This window comes from Mustela nivalis (assembly GCF_964662115.1).
Source record: "Mustela nivalis genome assembly, chromosome: 2".
Classification (NCBI taxonomy): domain Eukaryota; kingdom Metazoa; phylum Chordata; class Mammalia; order Carnivora; family Mustelidae; genus Mustela; species Mustela nivalis.
The window spans coordinates 160052087-160068249 of record NC_139021.1 but is presented as its reverse complement, the minus strand read 5'-3'; the positions used below and the strand labels follow the sequence as shown (position 1 = coordinate 160068249).

Here is a 16163-nt window from a genome sequence, read left to right as displayed (position 1 = left end):
CTGCGGGCGGGTCGGAAGCAGAAGGCGGGCGCACGCTGCGGCTTCCTCCCGACGGCCCGCCGGGCTTCAGAATGAGCGTCCGTCTCTCGTCCGTTTCGCATTTCTCGTTTGCAACCCAACTCGGCGACCCCTGCCCGAGTGTCCTTTGCTGTCCGGGCCCACAGTCTGGACGCTTCTGGATCGTTCACTGAGCTTCCCGGCAGAGCTCCGGGCCTGGACTCGCGGGAGGCGGCGGCGCGAGCAGAGCTTCCCCACGCCGGGGGCCGCTCCTGGCAGGGGGCCGCTCGCTGGGCTCCCGTGAACTGGGGGTGACGCCTCGTGACAAGCGAGGAAGTGACACTGCTGCGTGGAAGGGGCCGTGGAGCCCACCCCAGGGCAGAAGGCGCAGGGATTGCGGGGGCCTCCTTTGAATTGGGAGTTCTGCTCGGTTTGTGGAACCAGAGGCTCCCATGCCTTTGAAGACCGGCTGCTTCAGCCGATGGCCTATGCGAACGCGTCGCCATCTCTCCCACACCGCCGCCCCTCCAATTTCCTCGGCCCTAAGAAGCCTCTCCCACCGGGTCTAGGCCGCCCGTGCCACCAGCCCTGAACACCGGCCGGAGGAGCCTTCGCGGGCCGGTGCCGGCGTGCCCGGCGTGCCCGCCGTGGAAGGCCAGCTCCTCACTCTCCCCTGGGACGGTAATTAACGCAGAGTTGATCTGGGACTTCTGTGGGCTTAATAAACTGTCTTCTCCCTCTCTTCCTGCCCACCCCAGAGCGGAATCCACCCCATTTCGGTCCTCTGCTGACCCGAAAGAGCCCAGTTTCTGGCCTGAGGTATGAAAGGGAAGGAAGTTCAAGCCTGTGGATACGAAATAGGTCCAAGGTGATCTGCTCCCAGGCCTAGGCCCCCGAACAAGCTTGCCAAGAGAGCTGGAGCTGGCTTCCCCTAGACGGCGGCAGGGTCCCTTGAGCGTTTTCCTGCGAACCTACCACATCCGACCCGAAGCTTGTGTGCCCTGGGGAGGAGGGGTGGCCACATGGCCACCTAGGAACAGAGGGGTGAATGCACGCCATCATGCGTTTGCCTGGACGGGAGGCAAATGAGATCTGGAATAGCAGCTGGTGTGTAACCAAGACCTCTCGGGGGAATGAGGCAGTAAATGTCTAGACACAAAACACGACTGTTGACCTGTGTGGACACGGGGTCTCAGCATGAGACCCAGGCTGAGTGACACTGTGTGCTTGTGCACTCCCGTGGAGGGGTGTATGAGGGGGGGTGGTTGGGAAGTGGTGAGCCCTGCTCTGCAACGACCCCACCCCTGCCAGGCGCCTGGGGGAAGGGGAGGGCTCTAGGGCTGCGTGGGTCTCCACTGAGGGTTCCTTCCCTCGGGTCTCCAGCCAGCCAGGCAGGGTCGGTACCAGCTCCTTCTCCACCCCCACCGAAAGTGGGGACTGGATAATCAGCTCCTTGCTCAGAGGAGAGACGGGAAGAAGACTTAATACACAATAGCGCCTCCTTCAGATGCTGAGGAGGGAAAGCCCCTGGCCAGGGCTGCCTCCACTCCCACTTTCCCAGGGAAATCAAGAGTCTGGGAATGAGGTGGGGAGGGCGGCGCCCCTGCAGTTGGTAGGACCTGCCTCCTACCGCCCCACCCTGACTGGTGCCGAGAAAAATCAGGTCAAGCCATCCAGGGGCTCCCTGCACCTTTCCTGGAATACCAACCAAGAGCCAAGAATTTTTACCTGAGTTATCTCCTTAATCCCTTCAGTAATCCGGGAAAGGTTGGCTCTGTAATTTGGGGAACAGACGGTAGGCTCCTAAAATTTAATTAATTTGCCCGAGGTTAGGAAACAGAGAAGCTGAGCTCAAAACCTAGATGGATATCCAAAACCATCCCAGCACCCGCCTAGGAGTAAATAGGATTCTAGAAAGAGGGACTGGTGCAGAAGGAGAGGAAATAGGAGATCAGAGAGAGCTACTGTAGGTTACAGGAAAGGGGCAGGACGCTCCCTAACTGGGAGCAGGTGAGGAGTGTGGCCTAGGGGACAGGGATTATTTATTTTTATCTATCTATCTATTTATTTATTTTAAGTAGGCTCCACACCCAGCGACCAGGCCATCCTGGGGCTTGAACTCAGGACTCTTGAGATCAAGTCGATGCTTAACTGACTGAGCCGCCAGACGACTCTGGGGAGAGTGCATTTAAAAACCTATCAGAAGGGGTATCAATCATGTCTATATTTTTCATTTCTTTAAATAAAATGGGAAAAATACTCCTAGGCAATAAAATAAGGCTGTAGGCCATATGGGACAGGCAAATTTGAGAACCCAGGATTAGATCTCAGACAAAGGGTGATAATTTACCTCCTTGATCCTCCAAAAGCAGCATCAACAGCACCTGAAGCTTGTTCTCCATTCAGGCTGCCAGCCCAGGCCAGATGTGATCGATGAGAATCTGCATTTTAACAAGATCCCCAGTGAGTCCAACACATTCAAGTTTAAGAGACTTGCAGAATATATATATATATGAATACACCTTCCCATGTCTGGCATAAAGCTTACATACATGCATACATGCACACAAATAAAAGGGCCCCCGGGGGCTCAGTCAGTAAGGAATGCAACTCTTGATCTCAGGGTTGTGGGTTCAAACCCATGTTGGGCACACAGCTTGCTTTAAAGAATAAATGAATACACCTTACAATGTATATAAAAGAACTTCCTCAGGGACACTGCCCTACTCCCACCCCCCACAACTCTGGAGGAGGCAAGGAAGAAGGGAAGGCCATGTTCTCTTTTCTTTTCATATTCTGACTGAGCCTTACTGTCCAAACGGTCAAAATAAATCCCATGCCAGCTCTCTGAACTTCAGGCTGCACACTCCCACCCACCCCAAGCTGCTCCCCCATTCTCCAGCCCAGAGCTATAGGCTTTGCACGGAACTGATGGAAAAGGAGAGGGAGGATTTTTCTTCCTGGTTCTCCACTCCTTTGTCTAATAAAGGGTGATTCATTTGGTTCTATTTTTAACTTTCTGCTTGTTTGAGTTCTTCCACCCTGCTGACCCAGAAAAGGGAGGATGAGGAAGTGGAAGTGCAGAGAACCTCCTTCTAATCCTAGAGGGCTCCTGGGAGGAAACAAGCCCTGGCTAGGAAGGCCCAGACGATGGGTGCTGGACAAGTATGGGGAAGAAGGAGGAGGAGGTCTCACAGGCCTGGCAGTGCTCCAGGATGGGTCCTTAAGGGGTGGAGGAGCCAGTCAGAGCCGAAGGAGGCCCAGTGGATTGGCGTGGGTTGGAGGTGGTTTTTCCAGAGACTTAGGAGGTAATTTCCCAGCGGATCTCCAGGCTAAGAGCCTCCACATTACGAGAAATCCTGTGAGGAGGCTGGTTTGTTTCACCTCCAGTCCTTCCCAAATCCACCACACCCCTGGGCTCAGCCATCCCCCTCGCAGAGACCCTGGCTCTAGTGTTAGACCCGGAGTTGGGATACTGCCCCTATTAACAACTGCAAGCTCTTAGGCTTGTAGTTGCTTAGCCTCTCTGGTCTTCCATTTTCCTTGTCTATGAAGTGGGATGAAAATACCACTAACCTCATAGGATGGTTGTTGGAAATGTATTAGTACTTTTAAAACCTAGTGTAGTGCCTTGAACACAGCAAGCACTCAATACTGTTTTTTATTAATATTACTATTGTTATTGGGGCACCTGGGTGACTCAGTCCGCTAAGTGTCCAGCTTGGGCTCAGGTCATGATCTGGGGGTACTGAGATGGACCGTGTGGGGCTCGCCGCTCAGCGTGGGGTCTGCTTGTCCCTCTCCCTCTGACCCTCCGCCCGCTCTCTCTTTCTCAAATAAATAAGTAAATAATAAAATCTTTAATATTATCATCGTTATTATTTTCTACCACGGCTGATAGCACCGCCCCAGCGCGCCCAAGGGCCTCCCAGACCCAGGCTCCCACGGCCCTAGCTCCAAGGCGCCTCTCCCAATGCGGCCCCTAGAGGGCGCCCGGAACTCACTCGTCCTGCGTTTTTGCGTTGGTGCCTTAACGCTGGCTCCCACTTCTGGGTAGCTGCCGAGTCGCCGCCGCCTCTTCCAGCTTCTGGGTCTTGAGACTCTTCCCGAAGGAAGGGAAAATCTGTAGGCTGTGGGACTACAGGGCGGAAATGAGGGGGCGGGAGGAGCTCCCACCAAAGCGCCCCTTAGGGCGACACGCAGCAGTGGGGACCTTGCACCCCTGTTGCTTCCCCGGAACCCTAACAACCTTCTCACACACAAAAGGAAGCCGGATTTCCATAGGCTTCAGGGAGGCAGCGACGACCGCTGGACCTTCTGAGCCTGGCCAGGGTCTTTGGCTGGAATCCCTGGCGGCCCGCTACCCCCAAGCCCAACCTCAGCGTCTTGGGGTGTCCTCACCCACAGGAGCTGCAGGGCTGGCAACAGAAGCACGGGGCTAGGAAATCCCCAGCAGGCAAGTTAAGCCTCCCCCCTCCCGGCAGGGGACGAGGGGCGGGGAAGGGGAAGGGCAGTGCCCTGCGGGGTAACTGTCCCAAGGAGCTTAGTGGGGCCCAGACTGGCGTGAGTTTGAGGGAACTGAGAATGCAGGCAGTGGAGACTATGTGTGTGCGTTTCTAGCACCCAAACACCTGTAGCTCCTTCCCCTGGTGCAACATCTCCCGGCCCAGGGGTTGCACAGTGGGAGGCCCTCTGTGAGGTTGTACACATAGATGCGGGCTGTGAGATGTGAGTACCCTCAACTCAACACGGGTACCCCACTGCCCCTTCCACTCACCACCCCACCCCCTCCATCGAACACACCATCTTACCACGCAGCTCTGAGCTCCTTGGAAAATCCAAATGGGCTCTAGCTCTTGCTCCATCCGTTCCTATGTGGCTCCCCAGGATGAGGAGTCCAGGACTGGGTGCAGGGGAGTAGTGCCAGGGGCCTCCCAGGACTGGCATTGGGCAGCAGATTCGAGCCACACGGGAAAAGCGAAAGTAACTCCTTGTTAGTTGCCTGAGCAGCGGCCTGTTAAACTCTGAGCTGATTAGGGAGCAAGAGTCTCAGGGCTGCGTGGGAGTGAGTAGTGGGTGAAGGTGGGTGTGGGGAGAGCAGGGGGAGCCAGCATGAGGGAGGGGGTTTCCTCCCACATCTGGCTGGGGGCCTTAAAGGCTGCCCCAGCGCCCCAGCCCACCCCCCCCTCCATATACTAACATCTCCAGTCCTGCACAGCCGGAGGGAGGTCCCTCTTAGTAGTCTCATACACCTGGCACATATCTTGCCCACCTGCAAGTCCCACCATAAACAGGATGCCTTCCTGAGTCCTGGGCCCAAGGCAAACCCAACACCTGAGACCATAGTAGGGGCGTCACAAGGCAGGGCTCAGGCCATGCCCACACAGCCCCCCGAACGCAGATCGGCACAAAGCCGCTATTATAGCTAACAGGTTGAGCCAGATTCTCTGTGTACCACCGGCGGCACAGCACGGGCCTCTCGGACCCCAGCCCGGCCTGGGTTCCTGGGCCCCGCAGGCCACCACCCACTCAGCCCCCACGCGGGGCTGTGCCTAGTCTAGGCCGGCGCTCGGGGCTCAGCCACGGCGGAATTTGGTCAGTGCAGTCGACTCACTCAAGCCAAGGAAGGAAGAGGGCCTTTCTGCTCCGACAGGTTCGTGAATTCCTCTTCTCGTTCCGCACCTCTCCACACAATTACTCAAATACTGAATTCCTTTTCTGTTTTTGAACAGAGACCGACCATTTCCGGCAGGCGCGGTGGCAGGCCCGGAGTTGCGAGCTTCCGACTGCGGGCAGTTGGCCCTGAGATCCTCGCAGCCCCCACCCCTCCAGCCTTCGCCCCACCCGGGACAGGGTATGCGAGTCCAGCTGTCCCCCCCCACCCCCGGCGGGCCCCGCCGCCGTCCCGGCCTTTCCCCGCTGCAGCGGCTCTCGGCCAACCCGGGTTTCCGCGAGATTCGGTCCCAACGAATTCCGGGCGGAGACAGAGAGGTCGTGCGCGGCCCCTGAGCGCCGGGAGCCCCGGTACCCCGGGGAGTCTGGCACCGCTGGGACGCCTCGCCCAAGGGCCTGGGAGCGCGGGAGGGGCCCCCGGGAGAGAGCACGACCCGGGCCTCCTGCAGCCCGCGAGCGCCCAGAGCCAGCGCGTACCTCGGGAGCCGGAGCGCCGAGCCGGGAGGACTCCAGCCGTGGGCGAGCGGCCCCAGGGCTGGGGATCCCCGCCTGCCGAATGCCCACTTCCACGCGAGGCCCGGACAAGCTGGACGGGGTTCTACAGCAGTGGGGTGGAGGGGGCATTCGTCCGTGTGGGTGGGCCCTACCTGTTTGTGAAGATCCCGGAGCAGGAGGTATTTCTGGGAGGAGTGTATGATGCCTAATTTTGCTCACAATTTTTTGTTCACAATTTGTGTTGTAAGAGGGTATGAGGGGTTGGGCGTAAAGCCTGGACTTTGGGGCCGGTTTGGGGGTCTTGTTTGTTCTGGGTAGCGGGCCCTGCACTCCTGCCGGGACTCCTCATCTGGTCTATGGATAGAAAGTATCCAGCAGCCTCCAGGGCCAGCAACCTCTGGAGGGATCCTGGGGATTGGGAGGTGGGAGGAAGGCTCCAGTCTCTGGGGAGGTTCAGAGAGACTCTGGAATCTTACAGCTGGGAGGCACAAATGAGGAAGATACAGTGCCACACAGAGAAGGTGTAGGCCAGGTGGCTCCAGTCCCCGTGGGAGAGGAGGGATATGCCAGACCTGCTCAGGCAGAGGAAACTAAATTCTCCCGGTCCAGGAAGCCATGTCCAGATTTCTCCCTGGCTAGATCCTCCTGTTTGAACTGATATAGAAGGGAGGCCAGCTGCAGACCCATGCAGACCCAGTGTTGTGGCCAGAACCTTCTCCCCACGACCAACACAGCTTGTCAGGGCTCTCACCCACTGGGCCTGGGAGGTGGGAGCAGGAGGGCCAGACTTAGACTTTTGGACCTAGAATCCTCTTCTGAGAAGATCAGGCTCCATGGGGGCCAAGGATGAGAGATGGATGAGCCCTGCCCCTCCTAGTCACATTTCTCTTTGGGCCTCCGGGGGTGAGAGGCTGACGTGCTTTGTCCCCCTCTGGGAGATCAGGTCCAGGATGGCAGCCTGGGCAGGGATGAAGGACAGTGTGTCTGATGCTTTCTGTGACTTCCCCAGCCCCTCTGGGTACACACAGCTCTGTATACCCAAACAAGACCCAAACCCACTCACTTCTAGTTTCTAGCCAGAAAGTTCTCTCACTCTGCCATCCCAGAGAAAGAGCCTCCTACCCCCCCCAACTTTATTCCCCCAAGACAACATGTCCCTAGACCCTCCACCACCTAGCGTCTTCCAGAAAAGCGGGCCCAAGTTGGTTTTGTGCACCTGAGATTGGTCTAGTAGGTGGGGGACTAGATGTTAAAGGGAGTGTTGTGTACTGTGGCTGTTCTCCTGCCTAGCGTACTCTGCGACCTCCCTGGAGGTCCCTGGGAAGTTGCTTATACAGATCTCTCCAAGGCCAGGCTAGTGCTGGGAGTGGGAAGTCCTACTTAGAGCACCACAGAGAATCCTGGCCCAATTATTGAGTCTCTGTGCTCCAATCTGTGTGGCTTGCTGGGTGAGGGCCTAGAAATGTGGAACTCCTAGCAGATGTTGGTATACTACCCCCAGTGTATCTGTACAGCCAACTTCAGACCCCCCACTAGCACTGCACCGTTACACCCACTCAGTCAATCATACACACACTCACTGCAGAAGTCACCCACAATGATCCCCACTCCCCCCAGTTCACTCCCCCATTACATACTGCCACACACATATATAGGTAACATACACATCTCGTGTATGAGATTGCATGTCACACGATTACGTGTCACACACGATGACACATCACATACAATGATAGTTGTACAATTATAGATGATTCACAATTACAAACATTCACACATTTAACACAAAAACAGATTCACGAGGAGAAATGAATAGGTACACTCACACACATCAGCACAGAAATCATACACAGTCACACACGTACAGGTGGGTGATCACAATTACCCAAAAAGACACAATCACATTCACACACGGTTACAGACACACCACTGCAAGTTCATGCGTGCAGTGATAGTTTCGATTTGCAATTTAAGCAGAAACAAGAGCTTCCAATAATTGCAAACACAGTGACACGCTTAAACACTATTACCTTCATTATCTGTACCATCCCAATTGGCCACACCATCACAAACACAACACAAGCCTGTAACCCTCACACCCAAAGACAGTATATCCTCTTGGGCATTAGCTGGCCCAGGAGAGCCTAGCACTCCTTCCTTTCCTCAGGTCTGCCCTCTCTTTGTTTGTCCCTCCCCATTCCCCAGCCTGCCCCAGGTGTCCCTCTCGCAGCAGCAGCACAGAACACCAGCAGCTGCCCCAGCGCCATTTCACACCAGATCCAAATAGCTATAGGGTGCCGGGCTAGGCAAGGAGCAGGCAGCCCTGACTCCGGATCCGGAAGGTTTTATTTTTTTTTTTCACATAAATTACACAAGCACTTTATAAAATGGTTACACAGAAAACACCTTATAAGTGCATAACTTAAGCTCCCCTATGAACAGGATCTGGAGAAAGAGGCTGAGTTTGTGTGAAACCTGCCTGTGCGTACCTGGGTGCGGCTAGGACGTGTGATGAGGGCCTGGCAGGTCGTGGCGTTGTTGTGTGTGGGATAGTGTGTCACAGTGCGGCCGTAGCCTTGTGTTTGTGAGAAGTGCCATGCTGTTGACAATGAAGCTGGGTCGCCCCTAGCTTATGCCTGATAGTGAGGGTTAAGGGTGTGAAGGCTATGGCCCCACGGGTGCCTGACACTCTGCCACAGGTCCTCTGTGTTTGACTGTGGGTGACACCAGGAGGGACGGTGAAGTCACCTTTGGGCGGACCTTGGGGTGTCATGTGTGATGGGGAGTGGGATACAGAGGGGGACTCCCCAGAGCAAGTTCAAATGACAGCTCATGCTCTCCTCTGAGGACCTCAGGAGCTCTTCTTCCCCCACCTCCTCTGCCTCTCTCAATCCCACTTTTAAAATCAGAATAAAATAAAATAGACGCAAACTGAAAGGACTCTGAACAGTTCCAGAGGGCGTGGGACCACTTAGGCATCTGGAAAGAGGTCCCCGTCCCTGCGCTCTTTTCTTCCCCCATCAAAGAGGAAACAAGGTGGGCAGGAGCGCCCAGGCCAGTGCGGAGGGGCACTGCGTTCCCCTCCCGCGTGCAGTCTGAAGCGGGAGGGGGAGAGAGTCCTGGGTCTCAGCCTCAGCAACCCTTTGGCTGGACCCGGGTTCCTGTGGGGTGGGGCAGGCAGGCTCACTCGCAGGCTGAAGCCACCGACGTGACGCTGGTGATCTTGGTGGAGTCGTCGGACCACGGCTGCAGGTTTTGCAGGGCGAAGAGCGAAGAGTTGTGCACACACAGCGGGTCGGCGGGCAAGGGCTGCGCCAGACTCTTCTGGAAGGCCTCTTGCTGCAGCTGCAGGAGGATGCGGTTCGCCTGCTGCCTCTCTGCCTCCCGCTCCTCGGCGGTCTGCCGCCTGCACCGGGGACAAGCCGTTACCCAGGCTCCCGGTGTGCTCCCGGGGAAGTAGCCTGGAGGAGCACTGCTCCCTTCACAGCTCCCAGCTCCGGCTTGGGGCCCTTTAACACACACCCTTATCTTGAGGGTCCTGACTCCGAAAAAGACTGGAAACCCCAAAAGTAAATGAAGCGCAGGTATCCCGGGGGAGCTGTGGGAAAATCTGCTAGGCCAAAGCATTTGGGGTTCCCGGTCTCCCAATAGCCTAGGAAGGCACAACTAGGGGTAGGATGGCACCTCGCCTCTCCCCAGCTCCGCTGGCCCAAGCCTGAGGCGCCCCACCCTCCCCACCAGCCCAGGGCAGAGACAAGGGCCAGCGGATTGAGAGCTGCCTTGCCTGACTTTTCCTCTCCCCCTTTTCTCTACGATCCTGTTGCAGGCTTCCTGCCTCCTGCACTGAGCCCTGTGCCCTGCGGGGACTCCCACCACGGGACCAGCCGCCTTCCTCCGAGGTGGCCCGGGGAGGCAATGACTCACTTATTCCATTTAATGCCCCCCCCCACCCCGTCAACTGAGATCAAACGTCTGTCTCTAAGGTGGACAGACCTAATGGGAGTCCCGGGGGCCTCCAGAAGCAATTTGTAGGCGATCGATGAAGCCGCGCGAAGCCGGCAAGGGCCTCTCCCAGCGGTGGACGCCGGCCTCCTTCCCAGCGCCCCTTCTTGCCTTTTGCTCCGTGTGTCTTTCTGTCTCTCGCCTTACCCTTCGGTCCTGCATTTCAAATGGCCTGACTGGTTTTCTTCCTTTTAGGCATCGTGTCTTTATCTCCTATTTTCTCTCACCCACACTTCCTTCGTTCTCTCAGAATTAAGAGAATTTATTTGAAACGGAAGTGGAGGTTTAATCATATCCATTGCTTTTGTTTATTATCCTAAGACTTCTTAAGGTGCCTGGTTTTTCCTTTTCTCCCTGGGGTGGGCTATTTATCCTTGCCGGCTCCCCTCCCTTTGCCTGCTACTCTCTTCCCCTGTGCCCCTCTCTTCCAGGGACTTGTGTTGCTCCCTCCCCTTGCTTAGGCTGCAGCCTGCTGGGGCCTTGGGAATCCTAGTGCCCCACCCTTATTCAGCTAGCCCTCACTACCCCTTTAGCCTTCCAGAGATCTGAAGCCAACCCCCATTTCTTCCCCAGTGCCAGCAAGGAGGGGGGGGGGGCAGTGGCTTTCTTTGTGGCCAGGAACGTGGAATGGCGGGCAGATTCCTTGCTTTCATTCAGAAAAAGAGGAAACTCCAATTCCTTTCTCCAGCTCTAGGCTCACCCCGCGCGGAGCCATGGACTTTGCCTGGCCTCTCCCGCGCTCTCCCCCCTGAGGCCTGAGCTATCGAGAAACTTTTTCTCCTGTGTGGAACGGAGTATGCAGGCCAGATGTGCAGGAGGGTGTAGGGGTGCAAGTGAGGCACCTGGAGAAAGCACCGGTGGGTGCAGGGAGTTAGTTTGCCGAAGAGTGTGGGACGCTTTATGAGAGGGAGAGAGAGAAATGTATGTGTGTGTGTGGGGGGGGGGTTAGTGTGGTTGTGGGTGTGTGACGGGAGAAGGGTAAATGTGCCTCTTTCTCTCACACACAAACACCCATCTGCTCCTAATTGATCCCCCTTGCAGTGGGACTCCAAAACCCCGCCACAGCCGGTGCGGATTGATTTTCCTCTCCCAGGGTGGGGAGCCTGGCTGTGTGAGCGCCCTGCGGAGCGCCTGGGGAGAAGGGAGTCAGCAGGGCCCAGGCCCGCGGTTTGGAGCCTGACGGCTCAAGCAGGAACCCCGGCTGGAGCGCAGAAACAAGGCATGGGCCATCCCACCTCCAGTCTCCGGGATGGAGTAGGCATCTCTGTTAACGCGACTTTGCAGAAACAAAATGTCCCTTAGGACTCACTGATCCCCAAAGCCCGAACTGCACGGACTGTGCTCCGCCCCGCCATTTCCCCAAGCAGCAGCGGAGACCAGCCTCGTCTACACCAGCACTGAGTGTGTCGGCCAGAAGGTCAAGAAACCTCCGGTAAAACAGAGCCGGGGCTCTCCAGCCTCGCCCCCGGCAACGGCCTCAGTTGATTCCCGTTCCCCGCGAGCCTAGCAGGGAATTGATCAGAAGCCGGCGAGCGGAGGAGGGTGTGAGCGCCCCAAGAGAGACCCAGGGGCAGAGAGCTGCCCGTCCAGCGCGCTCACCTCCACTTCGTCCGCCGGTTCTGGAACCAGGTTTTGACCTGCGCGTCGGTCATTTTGAGCGCCTTGGCAAGGGCGGCGCGCTCGGCCGAGGCCAGGTACTTCTGGCGGTGGAAGCGCTTTTCCAGCTCGCAGATCTGCAGGCGCGTGAAGGACGTGCGCGGCTTCTTCTTCTTGGGGGGCGTCCGGTTCTGATAGGGGTGACCTATACGGCGTGTTACAGTGAAGGGTGAGAGGGCCACTGGAGCGGGAGACAGACAGACGGCAGAGGCAAGCAGCAGAGCGTCAGGAGGCGTCCCAGGCCCGACTCCCCGCGATCAGCGAGCGCAGCGGCTAGACCCCAGGAGCGGGGCGGCGATCCTCCCGTCAGCCCAGCTCCAAGCCCGCGGCGGGAAAGGGCCCCCTCCCGCCCGCCAGGCCGACGCCGCCGCCGCCGCCGCCGCCGCCGCCGCCGCGGAAGCCTCTGCAGCCCGGGGCTCCCACATGCTCAGCCAGAAAAGACGTGGTCGCCTCCCCAGTCTCCTTGAGGGCCCGTCTGATGCGAGCTAAAGTTCGCAGGCCCCCACTGCCCCAGGCAGCAAGAGGCAGTGCTTGGTCAAGGGTGGGGGGCTGGGTCTTGACCTGAGCCACCACAAGACACACACATACCACAGGGGCAAATTCTAGATCTATACACCCCGTCTGACACACAGACACAGGGGCAGGCACACAGGCAGACACATACAGGACACATAGCAACACAGGTGACATTCATTTCCTCAGAACCTTCTTCAGGCCTGAAGAAGATTAGGGTGTACTGTGGCTGTAGGTCCTCAGTGGAACGCCTTTCGCTAGAGACCCAAGACCAGCAGGTTCTGGGCTGAGGTTCCATTATAGCCCTTCAGGACTGGCCTGGCCTGGGTTGGGGGAGTGCAATGGGCAGCAGACCTGAGAGAACTAAGGTTGGGGACTGGGGTCCCTTGAGTACAGGATCCTTCCTGAAGGCCCAGAGCAGAATGGTTGTAGCCTCTGCTGCACACCTCCCTCCCTTCCCCTGACCTAGCTTGAGCCAAGGTTCCAAGGCCAGAACAGGAGCAAGGGGCCTGGGGTGACTTGGGGCCGCCTAGCTGAGTGTGTAGCTCTAAGCTGCCTATTTCCTTTCCACCATTGGGCCTGGATCCCGAGCCCCATGGGAGTCCCACGTCGCCATCGGCAGCGGCCCGTACCTCCCGCCTCCTTTCTCTAACGCCCGGCCAGGAACCCAGGTTCAACTCGTGGTTACTTCTAAGCGGGCAATGGAGCTGGCCTGGGCGGGAGGATCCAGGATCCTAGGAATGCTAAGGGGCGGCGGGAAGTGAGGCGGGAGAAAGGGGCCCGCTCGTGAATGAGAGCTGAGTGCCGAGTGCCGAGAGCGGAAGCGAGAGCGGAGGGAGCCCGGGCGGACGGGGGAAGGCGCGGAGCTGGCAGCGCAGAGGGCCGCAGCCGGCCGCGCCACCGCCGCGGAACGCGTAATCGTCCCAGCAGTTGTCCCTGGGCCGCGGCGGATCGATCGCCAGCCAGGCCTGTGCATTATTCACACTGGAGGGAACAGGGCTGGGCCCGGAGGAGAGGACGCCATGCCGGGACCGAACGAATATGAAGCAGGAAGCTCAGCTTCACGCTGCCACCGACCTGGACGATGCCCGCAGTCCGGGAAGAAGGGCCCGGTAGCTCTGCTGCTTTACTCAGGCTCGGGGCCTCTGCTGGGTTCGGCAAGCGCAAAGGGCGCTGGAGCTCCGAGCGCGAAGTGGTGTGCGTGTGCGTGTGTGTGTGCAGGGAACGAGAGAGGTGGGGAACCTGTTCTCTCCTTGCGTCGGATTCTGGGGCTCGCGGTCTCAGCCAGAGAACGCTGGCCGGGACGGAAGAAACAGTTCGTTCACATCGCGCCCCTTTCTCCAAGAATACCGAGCCCCAAATGCCGGTTGAAGGTAGTCCCGAAACTACATCCCCCTTTCCCTCCGCCTGACTGAGCCCAGGGACTCCGAGAGGGGATCAGAGAGAGCTTTTCAGAGTAGGGGTCCTGCGGGAGAGACGGAGAGGGGCTCAGCCTGGGAGAACTCTTGGAGCCTGGCGATTCCGCGAGCGTGGAAAGGTGGCGGCGGGCGGCTGCACTTGGGGGAACCGCCGAGAGGACCAGGGCAACCTGGTGCGCAGAGGGGGCTGCGGGGAGCCACCGGGCAGGGGAAAGGTAGCGCAGAGCCCGGGCCGCGGCCAGGCGGGGCGCGCGCGGGCCGGACTCACCTGTGAACCTGTCCTTTGTGTATCTGCGGTTACTCTCCATCCAGGGAAAGGTGAGGCCGGTGAGGTTGTTGACACCCGGCACCGCAGGCACGGAGGGCACGGTGGGCAAGCCAGTAGCCAGAGGCTGAGGGTGGGCCACCGCTCCGGCTAGCGGCCTATGCGCCGGCACCCGGATCACTCCCGCAGCGGTCAGGGCCCCCCCGCCGCCGCCGCCGCCGCCGCCCCCGCCGCCGCCGGGACCGGGGCCGCCCGCCAAGGCCATGTTCACGTTGTAGGAGCCAGCCAGCGGGCCCATGCTGCAGGCGCCGCCGCCGCCGCCGCTCGCCGGGCCACCAGGGCCGCTCGGACCGCCAGCACCATAGGCCCCCGCGCCCCCGGCCCCCGCCCCGGCCGCGGGGCCCCCGCCGCCGTAAGCGTAGGCGCCTCCAACCAAACAGCCAAGGCCGTATTCTCCGTCCTGGAGGCGCGAGGCGGGCCCCATGCAGCCGCCTTGGTCCGGACTGTTGAGAATCTGGTCGATGCCGAAGCTGATGGGCTCCGCATGGCCCGGGTGGAGATGGTGCGGGCCCAGGTGCTCCATGCTGGCCCCCGGCCCCGGCCCCGCGGGGGGGCCTGGGCGGCGGCGTTTGCTGTGTTTGGCTCGGGGGGGCAGCGCGCAGGGGCGCCGAGGCGGCAGGGGCTCCTGGCTGCGCGAAGACTTGGAGGCGAAGTGCGCGGAGGGCTAAAGTAGGGGGGAGGGGAAGGAAGAGGGGGCGCCGTATTCTTCCCCTCTCTGGCTGCTCCTTCCCCTCTCCGGCTGCTTGCTAGATGTTGACTCTGGGACATCAATCACCGGGCGAAAAAGCCCGGTGCGAGAGAGCCTAGCCGTTTCGGCCGGGTCTCTCCATTGGCTGTGCGCGGAGAGGAGCGGGGTGAATGACAGCGCGGGGGGAGGGGCGGAGAGGGGGAGAGGGAGGCCGGGAGCAGAGACTGATGCAGGAGCCAGACACAGAGGGACGGAGACCGAGGCTCGGAGAAGTAGTTTCAGGAAGAGAGAGAAGGGATTCAGAGACTTAAAAGGAGAAAAAGAACAGGAGGCGGCCATTCCCAGAGACCTATGAACAGACGCACCCAAGGAGGTGGAGGACAGAGACCTTTTCCCAGCCTGGCAGGAGTCTCCCCACTTTGAATTGGGCCAGAGAGGTCCGACTTGATAGGCCTCTGGGGAAGGGTGTCCGTGAGCTACCGGAGAACCTCCCCAATGTCTCGGCTGGGAAGCACCTGTCCGCCAACAAGAGGATTTACTCCAAACTTCAAGTCTGGCTTGTTAGAAAGTAGAAGACTGTCTACTCCCCAGGTATGGAGCCCAGACCCCTGAGGCAGGAAGGTGAGTTCAGGCTTGCCCTTTTTTAAAAAACACAGGGCTAGGAGCAACTGGCTAGATATTGTTGGAAAAATCAACAACTGTCCCAACTCAGCCTATTTAGAGAAACTGAGGAAAGGAAGACTTTCTGAGAGGCAAACACAAGTCAAGGGAGTTGGCTCCCGGCCTGCTGCCAGGGTGCCCATGCCTCAAGGTACCCTTTTCCTTTTAAATAAACAGAGTCCTCAAGAAGTAGTTCCCACAGCATGTGAGTGAATTCAGTTAGATTGCTTTCACCTAGTAACTAGCCCTCGCTGGCTATTCCAAACAAGGAACCCTTGGATAGCTATGAGGGGAGGGAGTTATTTTCTTACTTTTGGAATCCTGGGAGGGAGGTGTGGGGGATGTAAGACTGTGGGGGCTGGGTTTGGTGGGACCAAGATCAGGGCAATCCATCCCGGCAAACAGAGGCCTTTTAATTAAAGTTTTGCCTGTGGCTGACTGGCTTAGCGCCTGGGAGAGAACGAGGAAGCTCCCTTTTTCTGCTTCCTCTCTTTTTTCCCTCTTCAGTAGGGAAAGGTTTGCTCCCTCAAAGAAGCCAAGCTCTGGGATCTGTTTCTGGTCTTATCATATTCAACAGGTCTTCGAGGAGGGACTGTCTCTATCAGGCAAGATGCTAGAATATGAAGGTTTGCATTCCACTTCTCAAATCTCATTACAGTCTATTTGCTTTGGTCAGGTCTGTTAATTCCACTTGAAGAGACCTCGGTGGAGGCAGGGAGTGGCTTACTCATCTCAG

General features: G+C 58.3%; 1 protein-coding gene and 1 long non-coding RNA gene across 3 annotated transcripts; both read right to left on the bottom strand.

Moving 5' to 3' along the window:
* Positions 1 to 2089: 2089 nt before the first annotated feature.
* On the bottom strand, positions 2090 to 4414 carry LOC309860357. Its single transcript, XR_014309325.1, has 3 exons — positions 4002 to 4414; positions 2348 to 2438; positions 2090 to 2170 (listed from the first exon to the last, which is right to left on the bottom strand). It is a non-coding gene; the product is annotated as an uncharacterized lncRNA (long non-coding RNA).
* A 4079-nt stretch (positions 4415 to 8493) lies between these two features.
* Positions 8494 to 14843, bottom strand: TLX1 (T cell leukemia homeobox 1). Of its 2 annotated transcripts, none has more exons than XM_082719038.1 (3): positions 14023 to 14843; positions 11767 to 12004; positions 8494 to 9571 (listed from the first exon to the last, which is right to left on the bottom strand). In XM_082719038.1, the coding sequence occupies exons 1-3, from the start codon at positions 14600 to 14602 to the stop codon at positions 9349 to 9351; spliced, it is 1041 nt and encodes a 346-aa protein (XP_082575164.1). In that variant the 5' UTR covers positions 14603 to 14843; the 3' UTR covers positions 8494 to 9348. The 2 variants fall into 2 exon arrangements, with proteins under 2 accessions (XP_082575164.1, XP_082575165.1); XM_082719039.1 differs by having other exon boundaries at positions 11767 to 11968.
* Positions 14844 to 16163: the final 1320 nt, after the last annotated feature.